Genomic DNA, 27,526 nt, shown 5'->3' on the forward strand with positions numbered 1-27,526 from the left:
CTTGAGACTTTCGAATAAAAGAGGTTCAAGAAATGTTAGTTGCATTATAATCACGAATGCTGTTGTATTAATGAATTTAGCAGGACTTGGGGGTCCTGCTTCAACCTGCTGGAGGTCAGCCTCTGGGGCAGGGGCCACTGTTTGAGGGTCCCCAGGGGAGAGGGGTTAGGAGCTCACATTTGCTTAGCACCTGCCCAGGCCAGGCGCTGTGCCCCACAGGTAATCTCATTGGGTTTTCCCTAAGCCCCTGTAGTCCTGGAGGGCAGCTCAGGTTCAGATTACATCCCACACCAGCCATGGGTTTGACTCCCAAGAGGACTCCTCTCAGTTACGCTGGAGAAATGAATGCATTTACTGTTCTCTCCTGCAAAATCAGCTCCATACCACTCAGCCCGCATTTGGCTCTCTGCCTCTGCGGTGACCCTCACGTGTCAAGGTTGGAGGCTCTGTGTCTCTCACCTTTAGGAAGTGCAGCCACCATGGTAACCACTGTTTAGGGAGGGCCACTGAGGGCACTTACTTTCATTATTTCACTGACTCTGCGTTCCAGCCATGTGACGTGGGTGCTCTGAGCCCATCTTAATGGTGGGATAGGCTGTGGAGTGACTTACCCAGGATCACACAGGTGATTAGTGGCTGCTCTGGCTTGTTTCGTGGACTACCTGGGCCTTTGTCTCAGCGGATCTCTTACCTGCCTTGCTTTTCAGGGACGCCCAGTCCAGCAGGGTGGGGCTGCCGTCTCGGTTCTGAGTTCTCTAGTGTGAACTTAGCCTCAGCTGGAAATGCTATCTATCTGTTGGACAACCACTAGTTCCTTTTTTGCTTTTATGTGAATCCAAAAAGATTCCCCTTCCTCTAGCCAGATTCTTCTCTCCACTGGGGAGCCACATTAGATTTCAACCCCAGACGTCCTTGTGCAGTGCATAACCTTCTCAACTGTAAGTACTGTCCCTCTAGCCGCTGGACACCATTGCTTTCTGTTGGTCTGAAATTGGTTTGCCGAAACACCCACTCAGTTGTCTTTATTCCACCCGGTCTGAGCCCTCGCCGAATAAAAGCACCTCAGAATGGGTCCTGTGAAGCCAGGATCACTCAGATGCGTAGGGGCACCAGTGAACCCAATGACGGCTTATTCTTAGGCACACTCGGCTGATTTTTTCAAACGCTCTAAAGAAAAAGGAGCAGTCTGGTGATAATATCCGAAATCAGAATCTAAGTCCTCTGCCAGGATTGCTCTGAAGGGCTGGGTCTGTTCTGAAGACTTCTCCTCAGTTTTATTTTTAGGGGTGTGTGTAGGGTCGGCTGCCCCATGGATCTCACCTCCTGGGAGGCCAGTGGGTGGCTCACCAGGGATAGGGTCTCTTGAGGCTTGGCTTCCTGGTACAAAAAGAGACTTTCAAACTCAGAGCACCTCTACAACCAGTCTTCTGCTTCCTTTGCTAGCTTGCCAGCTTCTTGGCTCCTGGTGGTGTTCCCGAATCCCTTTGTGAAAAGACTTCTTTCCTTTCTTTCTCTCCTTAGCATGAATTCATCACTTACCCCTGTGTCCCATCTCCCTCTTCTTCCCTCCCCCATTTAGAAGCCTTCCAGATCTTCTTTCCTGAAGGCTCAGGGCAAACCTGTCCGCTGACTCTCACGCTGGTCTTTCGGTGCAGGTCCTAAGTTCTTTCTGAGGCCCAGCGGCAGACCTGGTTGAGCTGGCCGATGTCTGTGACAGCGTGTGCCGCACGGTAGGCCGCCAGGAAACCTTTTGTTTTCATCATCTTAATTTTTATTTCCTGAAGTGGTCAGAGTTTCGCCTCTTACCTTCCGTAGACACCAGATAATTTATGGCCCAGATGAGCTCTGGCAGGAGCTGCAGTTTTCTGAACTTCTGAGAAGACCTATGAGCTCAACCTAAACCTACTCGCTAGAAGCCTCTTTGAACTTCGCACGTGCTCCCTTTGGCAGGTTGTGTTGTTCATAACGGAACGGGGTGAGTTTTAGGACCCTGGGACTCTCTTTCCAGTTTTTGGCTGCTGACTCCTTTGGGTCCAGCTTGCCTTGGATCACATGGCTTCTTGGTGAACACACGCTTCTGCCGTCCAGCTGCTGCTCCCTTGCGTTCTTCCTCCCCCGGCATCCAGGCTCTTGGGGCCTTCTCCGTGGTGACCAATGTTACCTGACTTTCAATTTCACTGGCTCCCTTTGCTTCCCACCAGATGTGTGGGGCCTTGCTTTCTTGTTTCCTGGAACTCAGAGCCTTTTCATCTCCACTAATTGATCCAGAAAGGTAGGCCTTATTGGCACACTGTTTGGCGAGCAATAAAGCTGTGGTCTCTCGCATGTGTTATCTCAGCAAACATTCACGGAGTGTCTGGGGGCAGAGCCGCTGCTGGTCTCGGGGAGAATGCACACAGGGTAAGCAACTGGGTAAGCCTCGTCCTGGAGAACCAGAAGACCCAGGAGGGAGCCAGGGTCCTTGCCTCATATGTTACCAAGACGCAGTGTTCACGCTATGGCACGGGGGGTGTGCAAGGGGGGCCCCTGAGAGCACTCCCAGTGTGGGGTGGCTCAGGGGGAGCATGTGAGGCACTGATATTTATGTTGAGCCTGGAAGGCTGCTCTAGGGCAGAAGTAGGTAGCACAGAAGTGCAGGCGGGGGCCTTGGAGGCCTGAGAGCTCAGAGTGTTTGGGACATGCTGAGTGATGTGTTATGCCTGGAAAGGGTAGGCTTGGGAGGAGGCGGTTCGGGGGGGGGGCGGGGAGGGAGCTGAAGACTGGAGTTCAGTCTGGTAAGACAGAAGGAGACCAGATGATGAAGAATGGAACAGGGCATCAAGCTTGTTGTGCCTTCAAGCCACCTAGGTCTGAAATTTGTTTTCTAGGCAGGGATGAGCCATGACGATTTTACGAAATTGAGGGTGGTGACCAGGGCCATGTTAAGAAAGACAAAGCCAGTGGAGAGAGAAGTCGAAAGCGCATGAGCTTGCTCCTCCTGACTTGGGTACCCGATGGGTGGAGATGGTGTCAGGCAGTCTGGGAGTGGGCACTGGGGTGTCTGTCATCACCGAAAGTACTAGACTGGGGCATCATCGTTGTGGCTCTTCCTTACATAGACTTGTGTTGCCCGAGACTCCGCTTGGGCATGAGGCTGGCGTTGGTCTTCACTGATCTAAAAACTTTCTGGGAGTCTATTTCCCGATATTGACAGTGATATTTCAGAGGAACATTTGGTCCCATGATGATTTCTGCCCCTTCAGTCTTTGGGGCTCACAGCCTGTTCATAAGTGGGTATTTTATATCCAGTCAAAATGTCTGCGTAAGTAAGTATTAAGGTTCCTGACTTGGTTTCCCTTTGTGATGTTGTTCGTACCGCAGATGCAGCCTCGAGAGGCTGGGGAGAGGTTTCTGTATTTGCTCCTTAGGACCCTCCCACTCCCAAACACAGTTACGTTCTAAAAAATTCAGTGGAAAAACAGGTTAGCATTTTCCTTTCTGTGTCGCTTCCATGTACTGAAAGCCTGTGCAAAAGGCAGGGAAAAACCATTTTTTTAAGTTTTTATTTTAATCCCAGTGTAGATAACATACAGCGCCATGTTAGTTTTAGGCATACGGTATAGTGATTGAACACTTCCATTCGACACCCTCATTGCGACAAGTGCCCTCCTTCAACCCCATTGCCTGTGTCACCCATCCCTCCCCCCAACCTCCCCTCTGGTGACCACTGGTTTGTTCTCTAGAGTTCAGAGTCTGTTTCTTGATTTGTGTTTGTCTCTCTCTCTCTCTCTCTCTCTCTTTTCTTTTCACTTGCTTGCTTGTTTTGTTTCTTAAATTCCAGATACGAGTGAAATCATACGGTATTTGTCTTTCTCTGAACTATTTCACTTAGCATAATGCTTTCTAGCTTTATCCGTATTGTTGTAAATGACAAGATTTCATTCTTTTTTTTTAAGATTTTATTTATTTATTTGAGAGAACAAGCACGCATGAGTTGGGGTTAGGGTAGAGGGAGAGGGAGAAGGAGACTCTCTGCTCAGTGGGGAACCTGACATGGGGATCCCAGGACACCGAGATCATGACCTGCAATTAAAGTCAGTTGCTTAACCATCTGAGCCACCCAGATGCCCCTAGATCCCATTCTTTTTCTGGCTGAGTAATATTCCATTGTGTGTATATACCACATCTTCTTTATCCATTCATCAATTGATGGGCACTTGGGTTGCTTCCATATCTTGGCTATTATGGATAACATTCCAATGAACATAGGGGTGCACATATCCCAAATTAGTGTTTTTTTATCCTGTGTGTAAATACCCAGTAGCACAATTGCTGATCCAAGGATAGCTCTATTTTCAACTTTTTGAGGAACCTCCATACTGTTTTCCAGAGTGGTTGCGCCAGCTTGCATTCCCACCAACAGTGTAGGAGGGTTTCTCTTTCTCCGTATCCTCGCCAACACCTGTTGTTTCCTGTCTTGTTAATTTTAGCCATTCTGACCAGTGTGAAGTGGTATCTTGTCGTAGTTTTGATTTTTATTTCCCCGATGATGAGTGACGCTGAGCATCTTCTCATGTGTCTGTTGGCCATCTGGATGTCTTCTTTGCAGAAATGTCTGTTCATGTCTTCTGCCCATTTCTTGATTGGATTATTTGTTCTTTGGGTGTTGAGTTTTATAAGTTCTTTATGCATCTTGGATACTACAGAAAAGACATTTTTTATGGTAGCACAAAGGATAAGAAATGACAAATGAGTCTGTCTCGACTTCCTTTTAAGTGATTCCCCAGGTTTGCACCCTTCAGAAATATATCCTATTTATATGCGTTTTTATATACAATGTACATTTTTTTCTCTATTCTGTTTCTTTCTTCTTTTTTGCACACAACAGCAACATGTACTTCCAATGTTCAGTGTCTTTGGCTTTTAGTTCTTTTTTACTTACATGTGTTTTGGAGGTCACTCTGTCGCAGTATATATGCATCTGGCTTTTTCTTTTAAGCAGGTCCCCCAGTGTCTTTACATACCATCATTTAACTTGCTCCTTATTCCCCCATCTAAGGACATGTGGGTTGTTTCACATTTATAATTTATTTTTAAGATTTTATTGACTTATTGGCAGAGAGAGAGAGTGCACACAAGTGGTGGGGGGGAACAGAGAAAGAGAAGCAAACTCCCTGCTGAGTAGGCAGTCTAACTGAGGCTCCATCCTAGCCGATCCCAACTCGAGATCATGGCCTGAGCCAAAGACAGAGGCTTAGCCAACTGAGCCACCCAGGCGCCCCTATGTATTTTATTTTATTTTATTGTTTTGGAGAGAGAGTGAGAGAGAGTGCACGTGCGTACGGGCGCGTGTGTGCGCGTGTGTGTGCGCACACACACACACACACACACACACACACACACACACATGAGTGGGAGGAGGGGCAGAGGGAGAGAGCGAATCCCAAACAGTCTCCATGGCCCATGTGGACTGACACGGGACTTGATCTCATGACCCATGGATCATAACCTGAGCTGAAACCAGGAGTTGGACGCTCAACTGAGCCACCCAGGCACCCCTCTGTGTACTTTTATAAGCATGTGGAAAGATAACTCCTGCTTATGATTCCTACTGCCCAGCATCTTTCATATTGTTTATAAAAACCTCTTAAAAGATGCATTTGGTCATCCAATGGATTTTGGAGAAAATATTTCACTGGATGGTAATTGCAAATGAAATCTCCCTCCCTCTCTCCCAACATAAGGGGCCAACTAGAAATGCTTTGTTTTCTTAGTGAGAGGAGGAAGAGAGAAGGAGGTGCATATCTGGGGGGCTTATGTGGAGGCAACACCCCCCATTTGTAACCAAGAGATTGTGATACTTAGTTTTGTATGTCCTTGGGCCTGTCTCAGGTGTGGAGACGGGCAAGCCAAATGGGCCCCATAATGTTGGCTTGGTTAGAGTTTCGTTTTGATATATAACAGTGGCAAATGTGACTATGGCATCAAGGATTCCTTAAAATCATGCGGAGGTGACTCACTAGGTGTAGTAGGAATCCGTAGGAGCCTCGGGCTTTTCTCAGCAGCATCCAGCACAGGGACTCCCCGGCTCCCCTGCTTCTGCCCGGCATCTCTAGTCATCAGCAACCTCCCATCTTCCCTGTGGAAGAACTGATCGCTGCTTCCCTAGCTATTCAACTCAGGTACTCAGCTACAGAGGAATGTGGCTTCTCTGAATGCCACGACAGCCAGAGCCCCCAGGATCAGGCAGGGCAAGGAGCCTTCCCTCTGGAGCAGGGAGAGATGGCCTCACTGGCAGCCTCCTTCATGGAGGTCCGGCTTCCCCACGGTGCCCGGGCTCGGACTCCTGGGGCTCCTTGCAGGCCCGTCCCAGGGGCCACTGCTCTGTTGGATGTGGCGGCCCATGTATGGTTCATGTTAGCACAGCTGAGACAGCCGGGGCCCCTCACAGAGACTTGTCTGAGCTCTAAGGCCAAACAAAAGGGAAATAAACATGGAGAGTCTAAGAAATGCAAACAGCTTGGCTTCTGGACGGCAGGCTGCTCCCTCTGCCCATTCCACTCGGTGCTCAGCAAAGAGGCGGGAAGCCGTCCAATGGCCACAGGCAGCTGCCAGCCAGTCTCGTCCGATGGCTCTCCAGCTCTCACAGACATGCACGGAGGCGCCCGACCCCTTAATTCTTCCCTCCTTTTGAGAATAAAGGCTGAGTCCCAGCCCCTGCCAGGTCCCTCTTTGCATTCCAAGAACCTGTTAGTTCTCCAGGGCTTGATACCAGGAATGACCCCTCACAGTGGATGAGACTTTTATCTTTACATAGAGGGAGGTGGCCTTATCCTCCACGCCACACCAGTTTAGCAGTGTTTTCATAAAATATAATATTTCGTAAGGCAAAAGTGAAACAAATGCGTGAATGGGAAGAAGGGATTTTCCTTCCTTTGGCCATCGTGGTTTGAGCCATTCATTTCTTCGATGTTTCAGTTCTTCAGCAGTCGCTCAACACCTCCTGTGTCACTGAGCCAGGTGCTCTGGATAGAAGACAAATTAGAGGTATCCCCGGCCCTGAAGGAGCCTGCAGCATGGTAAACTGAGGCAGCCTGAACAAATCCTACTGTAACTAAACAGTCCCATGGGGTCCATGGGGAGGATGAAAGAGAAGGGCATGGCTTTTATGCATTGAAGGGGGCCCCCGAAGCGGGAAGAGGTCGTCAGTCCAGGACATGGAGGGGGAGAAGGCAGCCTTGAGAGGAAGTAGCACGAGCAGTGCATGATAAGTGAATACACGGAGTGTGGTGTGGGTGGTCCGGGTGGTGCCCGGGGCCGTGACATGAGAGGTGGCAGGAGCCGGGCCATGCAGGCTGGGTGGCAGAGCCAAAGAGGGTGGACTGGAAACAGAGATGTGGGGAGAGTGGAAGAGCCAGCCAACTCTGGGGCATGGTGGGGTACGTGGGGGGTGAAACAGGGCAGTGGTTTCCACCGTGTGGGCCCCAGACCACCAGCATCAGCACTGCCTGGCAAGGGGTTAGAAATGCAGATTCTCAGATCCTGCCCCACATCTCCTTTGCAGATGGGCTCAGCGGCCCGTCTTCACAAGCCTTCCTGGTGATCCTGACATTTCCTCAATTCTGAGAATTGCTGACATGGAGACTATAGGAAGAACTAGAAGGAGAACAGTCTTGGAGGGGGAAAGATGATGAATTTGGGCTTGAATGTGTGGAATTTGGGATGTGTCTCTGGAAGAGTAGGCCAAGTGTGGTCCCAAGACCCATGGCTTCGGCATCACCTGGGAGCTTGTTACAAATGCAGAATCCGAGGTCCACCCAGACCTCCTGAATCAGAAGCTGGATCTTGACAAGATGCCCAGGTGAGAAGCAGACTCTCTTTCTGTAGTCTAGAGGTCAGCTGGGTCTGTGGGATTAGCACTTGGGAGAAGGTTCTGGGCAGGCTGGAGAAGTGTGGGTGTTGTCAGTTACGGGGGATGGTTGTAATGACACAGTTCCCAGGCGCGTGCGCAGGGTTGAGAAGAAGGAGACTAGATGGGGTGTCTGTGCTGGGGTCCTCACACTGGCCAGGACTAATGTCACAAAGCTGCACAACATCACACATAATGAGGCCCTGGCTGGCAGCCAGCCTGTTGGAAAGAAAACATTTTATGTGCTTGTTACCCTTTCCAAAATGCTGTTTGCAGCCACTATCTCAAGAAACAACAATTTCGCAGACACCCACAGTAGGTCACTGGAAGGACTGGGGCTGGAACCTGGCGTCAGAGCCCTTACTGTCAGGTTCTTGTCCTTGGGCCGTCCTGTGGGGGAGGGAGGCTCTGCCTCTACTTCTGTTATCAGGGCCTGCAGTGTGAACAGAGAAGACATTACACGGGGTGCTCAGTAGAAGTTCATAGAATCTGCTCTGTGAGGGTTTGTCGATGGTCGTGGAAACAGATGATGGAAAACAAAATGAGAGAAGCTGCTTTCAGAATCAAAAAGTGCATCCCTATTGGTAACCTCAATTTCATCTTTAAAATATCATTGTAAGTAGATAAGACAGGAATTATTCATGGTCTAATATTTTACAAAGTAACAGCTTTATTGAGATATGATTAATATGCCATAAAACTGACCATTTAAAGTGTAATTCAGTGGGGCGCCTGGGTGGCTCCCTCAGTTAAGCATGACTCTTGATTTTGGCTCAGGTCATGATCTCAGGGTCCTGGGATCGAGCCCTTTGTCAGGCTCCCAGCTCAGCAGGGAGTCTGTTTCTCCTTCTCCCTCTGTCCCTCCCTCTGCCCCTCCCCCTGCTCTAGTGCTCTCTCTCTTTAAAACAGATAAATCTTTAAAAAAATAAATAAAGTGATTAATTCGGTGGTTTTTATTATATTCACAGGCTGTGCAGCCGTCTCCACTGTCTAATTACAGAACATTCCATCACCCCAAAAAGAAACCCTATATTCATTAGCTGTCACTCCCTATTTTTCCCTCCCCCAAACCCTGGCAACTGCTAATCTTTCTTTTTTAATTATTATTTATTTTTTTAATGTAAATTCTGGTTAGTTGATATACAGTTCAGTATTGGTTTCAGATGATTGGTGGTTCATCACTGGCATACAACACCCAGGGCTCATCACAACAAGTGTCTTCCTTAACACCCATCACCCACCTAGCCCATTCCCCACCCACCTCTCTCCATCAGCCCTCAGTTTGTTCTCTGTTAAGAGTCTCTCATGGTTTCTCTCCCTCTTTATTTTTTTTCTCTCCCCCCCTCCCATATGTTCATCCATTTTGTTTCTTAAATTCCACGAGTGAGAGCAAATGATATTTGTCTTTCTCTGACTTATTTTGCTTAGCATAACACTCTCTAGCTCCATCCACATCATCGCAAATGGCACGACCTCATTCTTCTTTTTTTTTTTAAAGATTTTATTTATTTCTTAGACAGAGATCACAAGTAGGCAGAGAGGCAGGCCGAGAGAGAGGAGGAAGCAGGCTCCCCACTTGAGTAGAGAGCCTGATGCGGGGCTCGATCCCAGGACCCTGGGATCATGACCTGAGACGAAGGCAGAGGCTTTAACCCACTGAGCCACCCAGGTGCGCCCCCCCCTTTTTACGACCTCATTCTTTTTGATAGCTGAGTAGTATTCCAGTGTGCGTGTGTGTGTGTGTGTGTGTGTGTGTGTGTGCACGCGCGTGCGCGTGCTCACCACTTTATTCATTCATCAGTCGGGCATTTGGCCTTTCTCCATAGTTTGGCTATTGTGTCACCTACTTTCTTTCTCTGTGGATTTGTCTCTCCTGGGTAGTGCCTATCAGTAGGATATGCGGCCTTTTTTGCTTGGCCTCATTCACTTAGAATGTTTTTGAAGTTCATCTCTGTTGTATCCTACCTCAGTACTCCATCTCTTTTATGGCTGAATAATAACCCATTCTTTGGATATACTGTGTTTTGTTCGCCCACTCATCGCTTGATGGACATGGGTCGTTTCTGTCTCCTAGCTGTTGTGATGAAAGCAGTTATGCACATACACGTACAAGTTTTTGTGTGGACGTAGGTTTTCATTTCTCTTGGGTAAATAGCTAAGATTGGAATTGCCGGGCCATATGGTGACACTGCATTTGCCCTCACTGAGGAACATCCAGATAGCTATCCAAAGTAACTGCCCCATTTTACATTCCCTCCAGGAATGTTCGAGGGCTCCAGTTTCTCTGCATCGTCTCCAACACTTGCTGTTACCTGTCCCCTCTATCACAGCCCTCCAAGGGGGTGTGCTCTCCTTTTATAGGTAAGAAAAACAGATGGTGCGTTGTCCGCCACAGTTCAGAGAGCTAGTAAGTGGTGAAGTTACAACTTTATTTTATTTTATTTTTTTAAAGATTTTATTTATTTATTTGACAGACAGAGATTACAAGTAGGCAGAGGCAGGCAGAGAGAGAGGGGGAAGCAGGCTCCCTGCCGAGCAGGGAGCCGATGCGGGGCTCGATCCCAGGACTCTGGGATCATGACCTGAGCCAAAGGCAGAGGCTTTAACTCACTGAGCTACCCAGGCGCCCCTACAACTTTATGTTTTAAAGGAAATACTTATATCCTGCATGCTCTGTGCTAGGCATTATTTAACTCTTCCGCTTTTACTGTTTATTCTTTACAGCAACCTCTAAGGAAGGTACTGTCCTCATCTTTGTTTGTAAATGCATACAGGGCAGGACTGGGCCTAGAGCGGGGCCCTTGGGCACAACATTTAAGGAGACAGCACTCTGAGATGCTCCCAGCACCCGCACGGCCCCTCAGTGCTGTATCCTGTGTGCCTCCATGGCCTCATCCTAGCTCTGGCCCCGTGGGAAGAAATGGAAGCATCAAAAGATGGAGTAACTTGCCCAAAGCTGCGTAAGTTAGCAAGTGGCAGACCTGGGATTCCAACCCAGGAACCTGGCTTCAGAGCTCATGTCACTAACCTCTGTGCTGTGCTCACACCTAGGCCCTTGATATCCAAACTGGACTTTTTTCTGTTTCTTTCTCAAGACCTACATTTCCAAAATTTGCCAAGTGAGGATTGCAAAGTAAAGTCGCAGAGATGGGTTATGGAGAGACCAAACAGAGCTAACTGAGCCTACAGCTTCCCAGGTACCCACCGCATGTCCCCTGGAAGGGTTAACTGGCCACACAGTTTCCCTTGGCCACATCTGTGCTTGTTACCCCAGCGCTGCATAAATCTGCCTAGCTCGCAGCGACCACCCTGCACACGTCCAGATGGACTCTGTCCTGGCGGGGAAGGGGCCATCCTGAACTGTCACGATGAGGAACTCTGCCCGCTGTAAGGAAGACACATGCTCTCTTGGCCAAGCGGGAGGGATCTGCCCCTCGCTGCAGCATCCCGACTCACGGGTGCAGAAATCCCATCCCTCACAGTCACACCCCAACCGGCTGCTCATTCTTTTTTTTTTTTTTTTTTTTTACATTTTTATCTGATTGCATCCATCAGATGTACTATACATCCAAGTACAAGAGGTTCCGAGAGGTGCAAGAGTTGTTCTTTCATGAATGGCCTCTAACAATAGTGAAACCAGCAATTTTCACATATGCATGCATGTGTGTACATATATATGTACTTCATAAAAAAGCAAAGTGTCATCTCTTCATCTCTTAACTTAATGGTAAGAATGGAGGCCACCAGGCATCGGTGGGGCACCAGAAGGTCTTGAAGGCACTTGAAAAGGATTGCTGGGAGTGGGATAGAGTCCTGGTGTGGGATATGATCCTGCAGGGGCAGGATATGGTGCTGTTGGACCCCAGGTTCCTGGTGGAACTGTGCCCCATGGAACAGGTGGCACTGCCCCTGGTGCTTGGGGACGGGGCGCGGGATATGGCCCTGGAGATGGATATGCCATATTAGGGGTAGGGTATTGTCCTCCCATTCCAGGTTCCCAAGGGCCAGAAGACATGGGTCCCCAGGGACCTAAAGGACCAGCAGCAGCTGGATCTGTGGGTGTGCTACATGGTCTTGGAAGCTCTGGAAAGGGCATACTTGGTGTAGGATATGGCCCCGCGGGGCCAGGTGGTCTGCTCATTCTTGTTAGCCTGCTCATCCCAGTTAGCTGCTCGTTCGTTTCTGAAACATCGTGTCTCCAGGGGTGCTGTTGTTCGTGGGGGTTTTGCATAGTTCTCCAGTTTCAGCTGAGGCTCCTGGAAGGCAACGTGGGTACAAAAATGTCCGTCAGCACATGCGTGGGTCACCTGCTCTGGGAGACAGGTGGCCTTTGGAAATAGGCTTGTTCAGGTCATCAGTAGGTTCTGCATCTGCTGCCTCTGTTCCCCAAGAGCAGGATCGAGTCAGTCCCAGTTCAGGAGCTCTCGGTAGGTGAGCTGTAGTGGTGCGTCCTGGCCTGGGCCAGCAGATTTCTATTATGCCAGAAGAAAATTTTATAGCTATTGTTGTCCATTAAACATGATCATTCTTGGGGCTCCTGGGTGCTCCAATCGGTTAAGGGGGTCTGACTCTTCGTTTCAGCGCAGGTCATGATCTTAGGGTCATGAGATCGAGCCCCTCCCCGGGAGTCTGCTTGAGTTGCTCTCTTCCTCTCTCTCTCTCTCTCTCTCTCTGCCCCTCCCCTCTGCTCTTGCACTCTCGCTCTCTCAAATCAATCAATAAGTCCTTAAAAAAAAAGATCACTTTTATGGTTGGGTTCTCACCCTTTGGTTTAGAATTTCAGTTCCTTAAAAGCTGGGGGCTTGCTGGAAGTGCGGAGTCTCAGGCTCCATCCCAGACCAACTGAGTCAGGATCTGCCTCCAACAAGATGCCTAGCTGATTGCTGGGCACATCCAAGTTTGAGAAGCCCTGCTGCACATGTCCTCATTTCTCTCTTACCTTCAGCGGGCATCTCCACCCCGTGCTTAGCTGGAGGCTGGAATTCTTGGTAGGTTTTCAGATCTTAAAAGGAAAAGACACACACACACGTACAGAAATTCTTCCCCTCGCCTTTACATGATGTCATTCATTTTACCTGGCCTGCCACAAGAAAGAAAAAGGCAAATTACATCCAAGTTATATATATTTTTAAGACTAACTTCTTAATTGCATCTCTGAAAGCAGCACGCTGGATCGCCCCTCATTAACAGAGTCCCAAGTGTTGCCAAGATTAATCGAGAAGTGCTTCAAGGCAAAATAAACACCATAGCACAGTTTAATTCAAAACCGTATCAGCTAAGAATGAAGGTGCAATTAGTGATAAAGATGTTAATAATTAGTTGTGGTCTGTTAAATTTTATATTCAGTGGTTACATAGGGTGAAGAAAGAATTTCCTCATGAGGACAGAAATTAATGTTTCACCTTGATTGCTGTTTTAATGTGCTTATTTTAATGGGGCCATCCTGTAGAAAACCCTTGGGCACATTTCCAATTTTACATAAATGTAGAATTAATTATTATGGAAGCATATAATTTTAGAGCTGGAATGACCTTCGTGGTCATTAGATCTAGCTCAGACATTTTCCAAAGAAGTAAGAAACGATTTCTTCAGGTCCTTCCACAGTATTGGAACCTTGCTCGCCAACTTGGACCAGTGAGGGTGAAACCCTTCTCACATCCCTGCAGACAGAAATGTTTCCTCTAGCCTCAGAATTCCCACATTCCCGTGTGTAGCAGCTCTCAAGGCCCTTACCTCACCTTGCGTTATGTCCTGGCTGCTTTCTGTTGTAAGGCTGGAGACTTGGGAACCGTATCTGAGTCACTTTTATGTTCTTGACCATTCCTAGCTCTGGGTTTTAGTAAACAGTAGTCGCCCAATAAATTGACATGCAGTGTCGTGTGCTACAGCCGTTCTGTCCCATTCACCAGAGCTCACTGCGTCTTCATGATGGTGGCTTGAGATCGGCCGTGGCAGAAACGATTATATCCTGGATGTAGATAAATACCACAAACCAGGGCTTTCTCCCAGCCATTAAACATGCACCAGCACACAAGAGTTTACGTGATTTTTTCTAAGGCCTCACAAGGCAACAGGTCTTGACAAAGTCTAAAGATGATGCCAACACAAAGATGCCGGTTCCCCCACCATTCGGCTTGGGTTGCCTCAAGAGTGATGGAGGGCGCCCGGGTGGCTCAGTGGGTTAAGCCGCTGCCTTCGGCTCAGGTCATGATCTCAGGGTTCTGGGATCGAGTCCCATGTCAGGCTCTCTGCTCAGCAGGGAGCCTGCTTCCCTCTCTCTCTCTCTCTCTGCCTGCCTCTGTCTACTGTGATCTCTCTCTGTCAAATAAATAAATAAAATCTTAAAAAAAAAAAAAAGAGTGATGGAGAGCCACCGTTCCACCTCCTCTGGTTTCTTTGGCGATTAAGTGTGACCCAGTGCAAGTCAGGCCTCAGGGCTGCGTTCGGGTGTGGTCGCTTAGCTAAATTCCACTTACCTGGAAAAGCTATTTGGGCATGAATGGTAATGGAAACCGCCCTGAAGTCTCAGGCACCGTTGAGTAAGAAAAAAACCCCACAGATTATTTTCAGAGAAAACAAATGAACAGGAAGTTACTGTGGCCGAAATTACAATTACATCCTTATACTTCTCAAAAAACCTCAGTGGCTCCCAACAGCTTGCCAGCAGGCCCGAGGGCCCGCCGTCAGTCACATGCTGACCACAGCGTACAGTTCCAACCTCGTTTTCCACCACTCACATCGCCCACCTTCATTCGACTTTCCAGCCTCCGTGGAGCCTCTCTGCGCCGGCTTCCATGATGTCCCCTTCTCCTGGGAGGCCCGCCCTCCACCTCCCCGGTCTGCCACAGGCTCTGTCCCAGAGTTTCCATCCCTACCCAGTCCCCTCCGTTGTGACCACAGCGTCGGGGTTAACGGGGAACACCCTGTGACTCCTTTCATCTCTGTTTGTGTGTCTTTCTTCAGGAGCAGGACCCGCGGCCCCATCGGCCCTGGCAAGTATGGCTACGGTAAGGCCCCGTACATCCTGCCACTGCAGACGGACTCGGCACACTCGCCGCAGAGGCTTCGGAGGCAGAGGCCTTCCAGGTCGCAGGGGGCATCGGGTCCCAGCCACGGCTACAGCCCGCCGGCCCACCGGGCTCCCCAGCACGGGTCTCTGTACCAGAGTGACGGGGGCCCCCGTTCTGGACTGCAGACCTCCGAGGCCTCCGTCTACCAGCTGCCGTTGACCCATGACCCAGGCTTCCCCGCAGCTTCCAGTCTCTTCCATGGCCTGGAAAGCGGCAGCAGCCACGACCCGGGGGCCCCCAGGGCAGCGCAGAGCTCCTCACAGCCCGCCCGGTCTGCAGCCATCTCCTGCATCGGGGCCTACCGACAGTACAAGCTGTGTAACACCAACGTGAGTACACACCACCGCTCTGGGCCAGGCCCGCTTCCGCCCCGCTTTCTGCTTTGCCGTCACGCGGAAGACAGTGAGGGCCCGGTCCTTGAGGCCCTGTTAATGCACCCCTGCATGTTCTCTCCCTCTCTCCTCTCTCCATGAGTTCTCCACGGACACTTCCCCTTTTCATAAGGTTGTGACTTCAGACTTCTTGACAGTCGCTTTTGCTGCGTATCACACAACCCCCCATCCTCAGGGACTTCCTGTCAACAATATTTATTTGTGCACAGGTCAGTGGGGCAAGGCAGTTTGGTGGTGCCCAAGACGTGGGAGTTGGGGGAGGTTTGACCAGCATCCGTAGGTTCCAGTCAGTGTCCTGCCGTTCCAGGCATGAGGACTTGGCGTATTGTATGATGAAAAAGTCCGAGACTGAGTAACTTGCTGAAGATTCCATAGCTGATCAGTAGCAAAGCAAATTATAAATGGAAACTACATAAGATGACCAAAAGTGGTTTTTCAAAAAATATGTCAGTTTAAAGAGTGTATCTCAAGGAGAAAGGAATAAGAGAATGTTCAAAGGTTAAATTTCCAAGTTGCTACATTTTTCATTAATAATTTAATCTGCTTTAATATTCTGTTACTGGGCAACAGGACAGCTGTTACATATTAGCTTCAATTTCCTCATTAAAAATATATTTCCTGCTATAGAGCCCATAGAAATGACTTAATTTGTGATTTTAATAATTCCTCTGAATGCCTGGCTTTTTAGTGTGTTCTTCCACTGACAGACTTCAGGAATTATTAATTTTTGTAAAGCAGTAATTTTTCTAAAGCCATTACAAACCAGTCAACCATTAAGTCTTTTTTTTTTTTAAAGATTTTATTTATTTATTTGACAGAGATCACAAGCAGGCAGAGAGGCAGGCAGAGAGAGAAGAGGAAGCAGGCTCCCTGCTGAGCAGAGAGCCCAACACGGGGCTCGATCCCAGGACCCTGGGATCATGACCCGAGCCGAAGGCAGAGGCTAAACCCACTGAGCCACCCAGGTACCCCAACCATTAAGTCTTAATTAAGAACCACCGCTTGTCTTGCAATAGCCCAAGGTGCCATGGAAGATGAAAGAGAAGTCGTACTATCTGTCTTGTAGAATCCTTAGGAAGCTCAAATGAGGTGATGTTAAGACAGGGCTTTATAAATCAGAAAGAAATACTTGTGTCTGTGATCATACATGGACCTTGTTCTTGAAATCATTACTATCCTTTTAAGGATCCTTAAGATTCAGGGGCACTTGGGGGGCTCATTTGGCTAAGCATCTGACTCTTGATTTTGGCTCGGGTCGTGATCTTAGGGTCACGAACTCGGGGTCAAGGGCTCAAGCCTCATGACTTCGAGATGGGCTCTGCACTGGACCTGGAGTCTACTTAGGATTCTCTCTCTCTTTCTCTCTTAAAAATTTTTAAAATTAAAATCTTTCAAAAAGTAAATGAGATGAATTCATCTCAAATGTAGAACGCCTCCTCCCATTGACTACTATGTTTCTTAATTTTCAAAACCACATAAATCATAAAGCGAAAGAAAAAGAGAGAGGGCACTTGGCACGCATGTGATGTCTACTTAGTATTTCTGTCACTTCACCTCCATTTTTCAAGGACGCACATTTTGCTAGGCCTGTGCTGCTGAGAGCAGAGCCCCTCTCTCCATGTAGACATCGTGGCTTCTCTGGGTGCTGGGATGACTCCACTACTAAGGACATTGACTTGCAAATAATCTCAGAAAATTGTTGTGAATTTATGATATCTGGCAATAGTAACACCTTCAACCCAGGACAGAGAGGTGAATGTTGACAAAGGGTTCTGTAGCTTCAGTTCCCTTTTCTTGTGTGTAACATTTCACACGGTGTCTTCCCCAGTGCACCCCATCATCCCGAGTCCCATCCTACTGACCCTTATGGAGAGATGCCATTCCTTAGAGGTCCCGTGACTGCCTGTCTTCTTTTTATAAGCCCAAGGCTTCTTGGCCCTTGAGTCATTCCCTGTCCCCCATTGAAACTCCCTATGTTAAGGTCCTTAAGACCTCTCCTAGGTTTGATGATTTACTGGGAGGACTCATAGCTATGATTTATTACAATGGAAGGGCACAGAGCAAGATCAGCAAAGAGAAAGGAGCATGGGGCAAAATCTAGAGGAAACCAGGCACACGGTTCCTATCTTCTCCTAGTGGAGTCACACAGGATGTGCTTGTTCCCCCAGCCGGGAGTTGTGACAATGGGCATGAAGTGTCATCTACGAGGGAAGCTCGTTTGAGACTCAGTGCCCAAGGTTTTTATTGGGGGCTGACCACACAGGCGCCCTCTGCCTGCCATGTACCAAAATTCCAGACTCCTAGGAGGAAAGCAGGTGTTGAGCATAAACTATATTGCTACCGCAAGTAGTTTGGGCGTAGTGAGTCACTCTTATTCCCTCAGGGAATGATGGAAACCCTTCTGAAATCCAAGTTCCCGGATGCCAGGCAAGGACCAGTCTTGCAAGCGGGCCTTTCTGAAGAGAGCTGTTTCGTCCTGCCGTGCGGGGTCTTCCTTGCACACCTCCTGTGTGGACCCATGTGCTCTGGCACCTTAGCGTGGGTGACCTTATGTGGACATGCATGTACACCACCCCCTGCACCAGTGGGCAACAGGAAGAGGGATTGTGTTAGTCTTCCTACTCCAGGATGAAAGAGGTGAAGGGAATATAGGTTATCACTTATGTCCCCTCCAAAGATTAAAAAGGAATATGTGCCTTTAGAGATCTCTCCAGTTCCTATCTGAGAGAAGAGGAAGAAAGGAAGGTGGGTCAGGATGGTTTGGAAACATCCCTTGATCTCAGAATTTCGCCCGTTAAACTAAGTGCCCAGGAGATCCTCCCAAATTCTCGACTGCCCCCACAGTAGAGGTCTCAGTTGTGTTATATACTGGAATGCATAGAAGGGGTGGCATGAATCAGGGGAAATAGTTTGGCAGGCTTCCAGATCTGGGAGCAGTATCTCGTCACTGCTCACAGTCCTTCCCTCAAGACTCTTGTGGTCCTGGGGCAGAGAGGTGCCCAGGGCAAGCAGTCTGGACATCCCTGCCCTTGGCGCTGGAGCACTTGGGGAGGGGGAGGAACTCTGGGAGCAGAGCAGGAGGCCACGCTGGGTTGGGGAAGACTGCGCTGAAGAGGGAACAGTTGAGCTGGGCTCCTAAGGATGGTGGGAAGGGACAAAAGGGCATTTGGGGGCAAAAGAAACAGCTTAGTCAAGGACAGGGAGGGAGGATTGTGCCAGAGCCTTAAGATGCCGTGACACCTGCCAGGTCGCAGGGTCCCTCCTTTCTTCCCCTCCGGCCTCCTCCCTTCCACTTTAAATAACCACAGTTTTAGTGGGCATCTTGTTCTGTAACGTCTCAAAACCTGGAGATTTCACATGGGCCTTGCTTGACTCCCATACATGAGATGGATGCGTGAGAAACTTTTAGAAACACAGTGCAGAGTCATAAGCGAGCTCATTAACTGATGTAATTGGAGGTTAGGCCGCAAGGCATCTGAAATAGTGGGCTTGGGAGCAGACTGTGCTAGCCGAGAGCCTCAGCTTCCTTGGGCAAGGCGCTTCCCACCTGGGATGCGGGGGAATACCACCTGTTTCGCAGTGTTGACTGTGCACACGGGAAGCTGACACGCAGGAAAATAACGGCGTTCGGGCCTGGAGAAGTCAGCAAGGCTTGCCTGCCTCTCCGGGAGCCTGGACCGGAGCAGAGTCTCGCCATGGCATTTTCCAGAGTGCTCAGTCACAAAACTGTGGTGGAGGTGGTCAGACTTGCTCAGAGCCCCTTTTGGTCCCGTGGATTAGCTAGGGTTCAGAACTCTTTCGCTTTACCGGGCAATAAAACACGACTGCTGGGGCACCTGGGGGGCTCAGTCGGTTAAGGGTCTGTCTTCAGCTCGGGTCTCGATCCAGGGTCCTGGGATGGAGTCCCAGCTTTGCACTTACTGCTCCTTGGGGAGCCTGCTTCTCCCTCTCCCTCTGCCGCTCCCCCTGCCTGTGCATGCTTTCTCTCTCTCTCTCTCTCTCTGTCAAATATATAAAGAAAATCTAAAAAAAAAATAAATAAGTAAAACATGATTGCTGAGAGCCCCAACATGTCAAGTGTAATGTAGCTTCTGCGCAGTCACTGTTGGGTCAGGTGTAAAGTGATGGAAAGTGAAACTACAGATAAGTTCCTGCCAGTAAATGCTTAATGCCCTCAAATGTGCATGTTTCATGTGAAGCCCTACCTTGTGATGTCATCTGGGAATTTTAAGCATCTGGTGTGTTTTCAGGATTGCTTGACTCCTAAGATATCCTCTATGAAATGCTAGAAAATAAATAATAAATGCAGTCCCGATGATCTCTGCCTGTAGACTTTAAAGATAAGGAAGGGGTTTTTTGGTTCTTTTTTTTTTTTTTTTTTTGCTTGCTTACTTTGTATGTGCGGAAGTTAAGGTGACAAGCCCCAGTATAAATAGAGACTCTTAGGGTCTTTTGGAGCAGACCCCAATCTTTGACACCTACTGGTACAACACGCCAGGTCACTAGTATGGGTTCTTGGAGTCCATAAACACAGCGCTGACATCAGTGGTGGGGTCAGGTGTTAGGCTGTAGGTCAGGGACACTGAGATGAGAACACACTCTGGCCCTCAGTGGCTCCCAGTTCAGCAGGAGAGGCTCAAAAAAGGTCACGACAAGCAAGCCTAGGACACAGGCACCACCGGACGTGCTGGGAGGCACTTTGCAGTCCCCCGGCCGTGGAAATGAGCCTGGCTGGGCCTCCTGGAGAAGTGCAGGGGGGTTTCCCAGGGAGGGGGAGTGACAGGGGCTCCCAGAGGGGCTGAGGAACAAGAAGGGGGCTCTCAGGAGACCTCTTGGTGGATCCAGATGTTTTTCCTGTGAGCGGAGACTTCCCTGGCAAGTACGCGGGGAGGTCTCTGTGGTTTGTCCCCAGCCCTGCAGTTTCTCAGCTGTGGCTAAAGAGAATGAGTGCTTGAGGAACCAAGTAAAAAGGTTTCTTCTTTGTGGAAGTTCGTGGAAGACCCAGAGTTGGAAGCAACAGAACTGGAGTCTTGATGAGGGTGCCATGGGGAAGGAGAAAAGCAAACCGCTGTCCCTCCGGTGCCGGAGGGATGGAGTTAAAATCGTTCTACTCTCTGTTTCTGGAGTTTTGTGTTATTATTTGCTAAATACAAGACTCGTGGAGGCCGAGGTGTTTCTCTCCCCACTTTGTTCTCTTAAGCACTCGGAATTCAGGCTTTCTCCCTCGGGGACACTGACACTCTGGCTCCTTCTGGTGAAAGGGGGCTGGAGTGAGTCAGCGGGTGCAGGGCGGGGACGGGGTTACGACTGTAATGGGCTTCACTGCCAAAGGAGACGTGATCCCGAGTTTAGACAGAGTGCACTTAACGTGACAGGGAAGAACCCCTGGGGCTAAAAGCAGCTTTTAGCAAACGCTGACGTGATGAGTTCTGGTATCAGTGACTCTCCAGTAAATTTCCCTGGAGTGGGACCGGCTTCAGAGAACGGGTTTGTCCGTGTGGAGTTGTTTCTGTCTCCACGTAAGTGAAAATGAAGGGAAGATGTTGGACAAATCTCAAATACAGCTTAGCTCTCTTAAGGCAGGTTCTACTTCAACCCCATTTCTAGTCTCCTATTGAACAAAAGATGAGTTGACAACCTCCTGACTGTTATTTAAGGAGGAACTTCGCAAATAGGCCAGGTCAAGAATCCAGAACAAGGCGGGAAGGTGTGAAACTTACCAGGGAACTGTGGGGCACTCACAGGGTGGACAGTCCATCTAACTGGGGGTTCGATGTAAGTTTCTCTGATCGTCAGTTTATCACTAGCCTCCTTATCTGGGAAATATGTGCAGGTGTCAGCGCTTTTTTGCATCCATTTCTGCTTTCCATCTTCTCGGACCACTTGGAATTTCCCATAGAAAGTTCTCTTACAGGGCGCCTGGGTGGCTCAGTGGGTTAAAACCTCTGCCTTCGGCTCAGGTCATGATCCCAGGATCCTGGGATCGAGCCCCGCATCGGGCTCTCTGCTCAGCAGGGAGCCTGCTTCCTCCTCTCTCTCTCTGCCTGCCTCTCTGCCTACTTGTGATCTCTGTCTGTCAAATAAATAAATAAAATCTTAAAAAAAAAAAAAGAAAGTTCTCTTACTTTTCTTATTGTGTCAGTGACCTTTTATAAATATGGCATGTGAATATATGTGAACGTGTAAATGGTAAAGATGTTTCTTTGTGTGTACAATATTTACGGGTTTCATATAAACATAGTTCATATATTTGAAAGATACACATAGGAGTCACACACACACATACATACATGAGTTGTTCCCGATCGTCACTTCTGATCATTATAAAAAGTAGTGCAAGTGGTAAGAAGTACCAGCGTGGCAGAGAGAGCTATATCCTAGCCCCTCTCCCTAGATGTAATCGCAATCACTCATTTTTAAATTTTTAGTTCCTAGGGTCATTCTCTCCATAACTCTAATAGCAAACTAATATCTTTGCTCCTTGATACATCAACTTCAAATTTTCTCCGTTAGCTCCTTACTCCAAAATACGAAGAAAGGACCCCATTTCCTTCCACTGCGGATCCCTAGTGGCTATGTTTTTATTTTCTATTTTACTTCAAATTACATATAGTGTGTTAACAATTTTTATTTTCTGGATTCATCCATGTTCGGGAGGACTCCTTGTTTTGCAAGATTGGAAATGTCGTGCCCAGTTTGCCAAATTCTTCTCATTGCATTACATGTTTTGGCTGATGTATTTTCCTCCACACAGCCTCTGAAATCCCTGCCAGAAACTATAATGAGGGGTTCTCCGTATCCTCCATAGTCAGTCCCAGTACCTGATGCATAGTCATAGGGGCACAGTGACTATTTGCCTTTGAGGGAATGAATTTCTCCTCCTGTCCCAGCAGATGGCAAAGGGTCAGGAGGCCACTCTGACTAATGTGATCCCTGAAGTAGCAAGTAGGGGGAAGGAGAAGTCTTAAATGTTTTAAAAAGTTTACATTTGGCCATATGCTTTCTGATTAGTTAGAAGACAGAGGTTCTTATTTAGGTCCTCTTAGAGGCATAGAGATAGAAAAATCTAAGGAGGGAGAAATAAGCACTCCTGGGATAGGCCTAGATTTGTATGAACATTTTTCCAGAGTACCTAAAAATACGTGGTTTTCCTGGGTGAACAGTTGGGGTTAGTCATTTTAATATCCACTGGGTCTTTGATGGGGATATTGAATGAGAGAAACACCTTTTTCTAGGAGAACATTATGAACTTAGATGAAAAAAAGGTGTTTGAGAATGAAGAAAACCTCAGGATTTTGGAGGGATTTTTGCCTTGTTTTTTGTTTAAAACCTTGACCTGACTCTTACTAACTGTCCAGAGAACGCTAGAAGTGGTAGCAGGTGGCAAGAGTTTTTGCGAGGTTGAATTTGTTCCAAGTGACTTGAGAAAGCAGATATGAAACGTATTTGAAAAATGTGCTGGATAATTTCTAAGCAATGTTGATCCATGGTTGTATTATTCTGCAGCTGGAAACCCAAACCCCATTTTCCAGCTGGGGAAGGGAAAGGGGAATGTTTACTCAGAACACCTATCTGTCAGGCACTTGAAGCTTCTTGAACTGCGGGAATCGTCTTTGATGTCCACTTAGATTCCAGCTCAGCTGACATATCCTGAGCATTATTATGAGCTAGAAATTTTTTTTTTTTTTAAAGATTTTTGTTTATTTATTTGACAGACAGAGATCACAATTAGGCAGAGAGGCAGGCAGAGAGAGAGGAGGAAGCAGGCTCCCTGCTTGAGCAGAGAGCCCGATGCGGGGCTCGATCCCAGGACTCTGAGATCAGGACCTGAGCCAGAGGCAGAGGCTTTAACCCACTGAGCCACCCAGGTGCCCCGAGCTAGAAATTTTAATGTATTACTAAGTCAAACTTCACAAAATATCCCTGCGGGATGAGAGTGCCTTGGGGTTTGCTACTGACATGCAGGAATTTGGGTTTAGAGAAGTGAAGTGCTTTGCCCAAGGCCACTTAGACACCTTCCCCTGGCTGTGCAGGGTTGTTAACTACATCACATGTTGTAGGCGCGTCACTGGTCTTCTGATTGAATACAGAACAATGCAAAGGATAAAAACAATTCCTGTCTAACTCAGGCAGACTTCAAGGTCATGTTCCTTGGTGCCACCTTCACTGGGGATGACACCCTTGGTCCACTGAGGAAGTGAAAGTAATTAATTATCACGAGGTAGGTATGCGATCACCATGAGTGGTCTCTTGAGCTGTGTCATGTCAGATCAACCTGCGTCTCTAGGAACATAGCCCAAGTTGCCATAACACTCTTTGTAACTTGTAGCAATCCGAGACAATTGTCGAGATGGAACTTTGGATAGGGTCTCGAGTGCTTTATGAGGATTTTCAGCTCCTATATTAAAGTCCGTCTTCATTCCTTTTCCCATAAGAGACCAGTGGAAACATTGCTGCCTCTTTTGGGTGAAAGGAAGTCATTTGAAGGGAGGTTATCTCCCAGACACATTACAAGGCAATGAAGCTCCGGTCTTTGCTAGCCCCATTCTGCGTGGACTTGATCTCTATCCGCCCGGCTTTTTCCCTGTCCCACTTTTCTGGCCTGAAGGTTACAGGAATCTACATCCATGGAAAGGATTAGTGTCTGCAGGAAATCTGCCCAAAGCCAACTCACAGTGTAAACTAGACACAGTCACCGATAAGATGTGGGTGACTCAGACCATGGCATCAGGAAACAGCCCACTTAAAATGTAACAAATGTAAAATGATCTGTAACCTGGAATTTTGAACTTCAGAGAGTCTGTTAAAATGAGAGGAGATCGTATACAGATAATAGTATGACAAGTACAAACAGATGTAACCCACAGAAGACGTGAAGCCGAATTTCCCTGGCCCTGCTTGGTCCTCAGTCCACAACTGCATGATCTTTACAGCCGAGGCCCCTCCACCAGGCCTCAGAGGCTGAAACCGACGTTGGCCGCTAGGACCTCTCGGGCAAGGAGTTAAGGTCCCCTTGTCTGAGGACCCATGCCAGATTCACTTTGCTGTCCTCCATTCTCGAGGGGCACCATGGTATGGTGGTTACTGGCATGGGTTCAGGGTCCAGAGTGTGTGGGTTCCGATCCTAACTTCATCATTTATCAGCCCATGACTTTGCGCAGCTCCTTCAGCTTTCTGCTGCCTTGGCTTCCTCATCTGTAAAATGGGTATAATAGTTGTGGTGAGGCTGACATGAGCTAAGATACACAGGTTTGTGGAGTAGAGTGCCCGGCATTTAGTAACTGCTCAGTACAAGTGAGCTGTTCTTAACATCCTCACTGGCCCAGGCTTCTGCCTGCATCACCCTTACTATAATTTTATCTTAGGAACCCACGTCCACATTTGAGCCCTGTGAGTCTCACATTTCTCCGGCCCGGGCTCTCTCCTACCTGCTGAGTGGCCCCTCATGTGGCATCCCGTGAGTCCTTGCAGGGGGAATACACAGGGCTAGGCCAGGGCTCCCGGTCATCTCCAGCGGCATCTGCCCACGCTGAGCACGTGCTGGGTACCACAGGCAACCTGCTGGGCCCACCTGCCTTTGGGTGACTGGAGGTGGATTTGCTGCCTCAGTGCCTGACGCCCCACTGTGGGTCTGATGCCACATGAAGACCCCTAACCCCCGCCTCAGGAGGTAACTGGGCCAGGCTCACATAAAAAGAACTTGTTGGTGACCTGGGGCAGGGTGCCCTGTATGATCCTTCACAGGTGACTGGTTGGCCGGGCAGATGTGTGTGGTCAGAGTGAGAGCCTTAGTGGGGCATTAAGATATACCCCAAGATTATAAACTACGAGCGCATGTAAAGCTGGCAAAGGGCTGGAGTGTTTGGAAGGGCTCAGTAATGATCCACTTTTGTTACATAAATATTACATATTTATTGCAGAAAAATGAGACAGTGCAATACACCAAAAGCTTTCTTTTCTTTGTGGAAAGAGAAAAAATATGTAACCCACCTTCCAGAGATAATGCTTTTAACCTTTCTTTCTCTATGGGCGTGCATGTGCACACTCACACACAATCATTTAGCACTTTTTTTTTTTCACTTAATGGGTTGTAGACTACTTTCCGTGTCATGAAATATACATTTCTATCATCAAGTACTGAACATTTCAAAATGATTCTACAGATGCCTCTTGGCATATTTTGCAGGTGGAAGAGAAAGGGGTTAAGCAGACTGGCTGAGTTTTTGTGGTCTGTGGCTTCCAATTCTGATAACTGTCCCCAGACAAATTAAGGGTGGCTTCTGGCTGGAGCCTCATGGCAGAGCAACTTGGCTTTCCAGAGGTGTGGTTATCTGAGGAATAGGACATGTGCCCGCTTGTTCTGGTCTGTTTCCATTATGAAAAAAAAAAAATGCAACTGAGTAGCTAATCTCTAGTTTCTGATTAGGGCCAGAGTGGGTGGTCAACGCTCTGGGCTCAGTCCCTCTGTCACTGTGACCTCTGGCGAACTGTGCCACTTCTCCAGGCCTCTGTGTCTTCATCTGTAGAGTAAAGGGTTGGATTTGATGGTCACTCTTCTAACACTGTGATTGCGTGTTAACTAATTCCGAGTAAGAATGAGGCTGAGGTGTGGCCTTTGGTTGTTGCTGTGGTCCAGTGCCGGCCGGCTCGGCCATAATCAGTGAGGGAGTTCTCCAAGCATATATTCCTGGGCCCTTTCCCTCCCCTAACACTGGGGTAAGGCCTGGGAATGTGCATTTTAGAAGATTTGATTGATTGATTGATTGATTTTATGAGAAAGAGAGTTGGGAGAGGAGCAGAGGGAGGAGGAGAGAATCTCAAGCAGATGCACTCTCAGCGCGGAGCCCGACGTGGGGCTCGATCTCACGACCCCGAGATCATGACGTGAGCTGAAATGAAGAGTCAGATGCTTAACCAACTGAGCCACGCAGGCGCCCAAGAGAATCTGTATTTTCAACAAACCACTTGGTAATTCTTTCTCTTTGCCGGGACAGTGACTTCTCCCGAGCCATCAGCTGATCACATCCTCGTTGAGCTCTGGTTCTGACCTAAGGGTTGTCAAAAACATCTCGATGCCAAATCCTTCATGGAGACAGCTGGTGCTGCCATCGGCCGGGCTTCCGGAGGAGACAGCCTTGCCCGGCCTGTTGGCTTCTGACTGATGGTCGGAGCTCAGCCCACCCTGACTGTCCACCGGGCCCTTCTCTCCCCACCAGTTTCTAGCACATTCTCCTTCCCATAGCTTCCTGCTGCATATGGTTTGGTTCAGGCTGTGGCAGGGCCATGACCACCCAGCAGCCTCGCCTAACTGACCTTTATCAAACAAGAGACGCTTTTCCTTCCATCTGTTTTTTTTTTTTTTTTAAGATTTTATTTATTTATTTGACTGAGAGAGAGATCACAAGTAGGCAGAGAGGCAGGGAGGCAGGCAGAGAGGCGGTGGGGGATGCAGGCTCCCTGCTAAGCAGAGAGCCTGATGCAGGGCTCAGTCCCAGGGTGAGATCATGACCTAAGCTGAAGGCAGAGGCTTTACCCACTGAGCCACCCAGGTGCCCCTCCTTCCACCTGGTTTTATTCCTCCTCTTGTTCCCTCCTTTTGAAAAGACCTGGTGCTTCTGATATATACCGTAGATTTCTTTATAAATCCTTCAGGACTTTGAGTGGCCTGATTAGCAGTTTATACCAGAGACTTCTTATACACAGGGTTTTTAATATTTAAGGGGCCAGGTTCCTTTTCCTCTGATTATTAAGCACGAGCGCACACAGGTGCGGGCATGCGTGTGCACGCACACCCCACACTTAAGTAAGAGTAGATATAGGATTTAAGAAGGTAGATCATGCTTTATCCATGATTTGCATTAGAGATTCTGATCATATTATTATATTTCATATTTATTTATTTCATGTCACACTTTGCTCATATTTATCATTTATAGATAAGAAAGAAACTACAGGGAACTGGATATTTTCTTAGAGTAATCTAGTATATCGGAATTACCTGGGTAGTTTAATAAAATATAGATTCCTGAACCTCTTCCCAGACTTACTGACTGATGATCCTTGGGGGAGGAACCCAAGACTTTGCATTTCCCATGAGATCTCTGGGTGATTATTTTGCATTCTAAAGGTGGGACCTGTGGTGTTAGATGGTGGAGAGAATTTAGACAAGCTGGGCA

At 48.2% G+C, this 27,526-nt stretch overlaps 1 protein-coding gene across 1 annotated transcript in view; it reads left to right on the forward strand.

The window, feature by feature from the left end:
* The window catches only part of LOC111153114 (thrombospondin type-1 domain-containing protein 4-like), a 259,086-nt gene that overhangs the window by 95,252 nt on the left and 136,308 nt on the right, over positions 1 to 27,526 (forward strand). The window contains exon 3 of the mRNA XM_022511915.1: positions 14,653 to 15,287. Within this exon, the coding sequence (XP_022367623.1) occupies positions 14,653 to 15,287 (635 nt within the window). The remainder of the gene's footprint in view (positions 1 to 14,652; positions 15,288 to 27,526) is intronic.

The sequence above is a fragment of the Enhydra lutris genome, unplaced genomic scaffold, assembly GCF_002288905.1.
Source record: "Enhydra lutris kenyoni isolate GAN:26980312 unplaced genomic scaffold, ASM228890v2 scaffoldscaffold31, whole genome shotgun sequence".
NCBI lineage: Eukaryota > Metazoa > Chordata > Mammalia > Carnivora > Mustelidae > Enhydra > Enhydra lutris.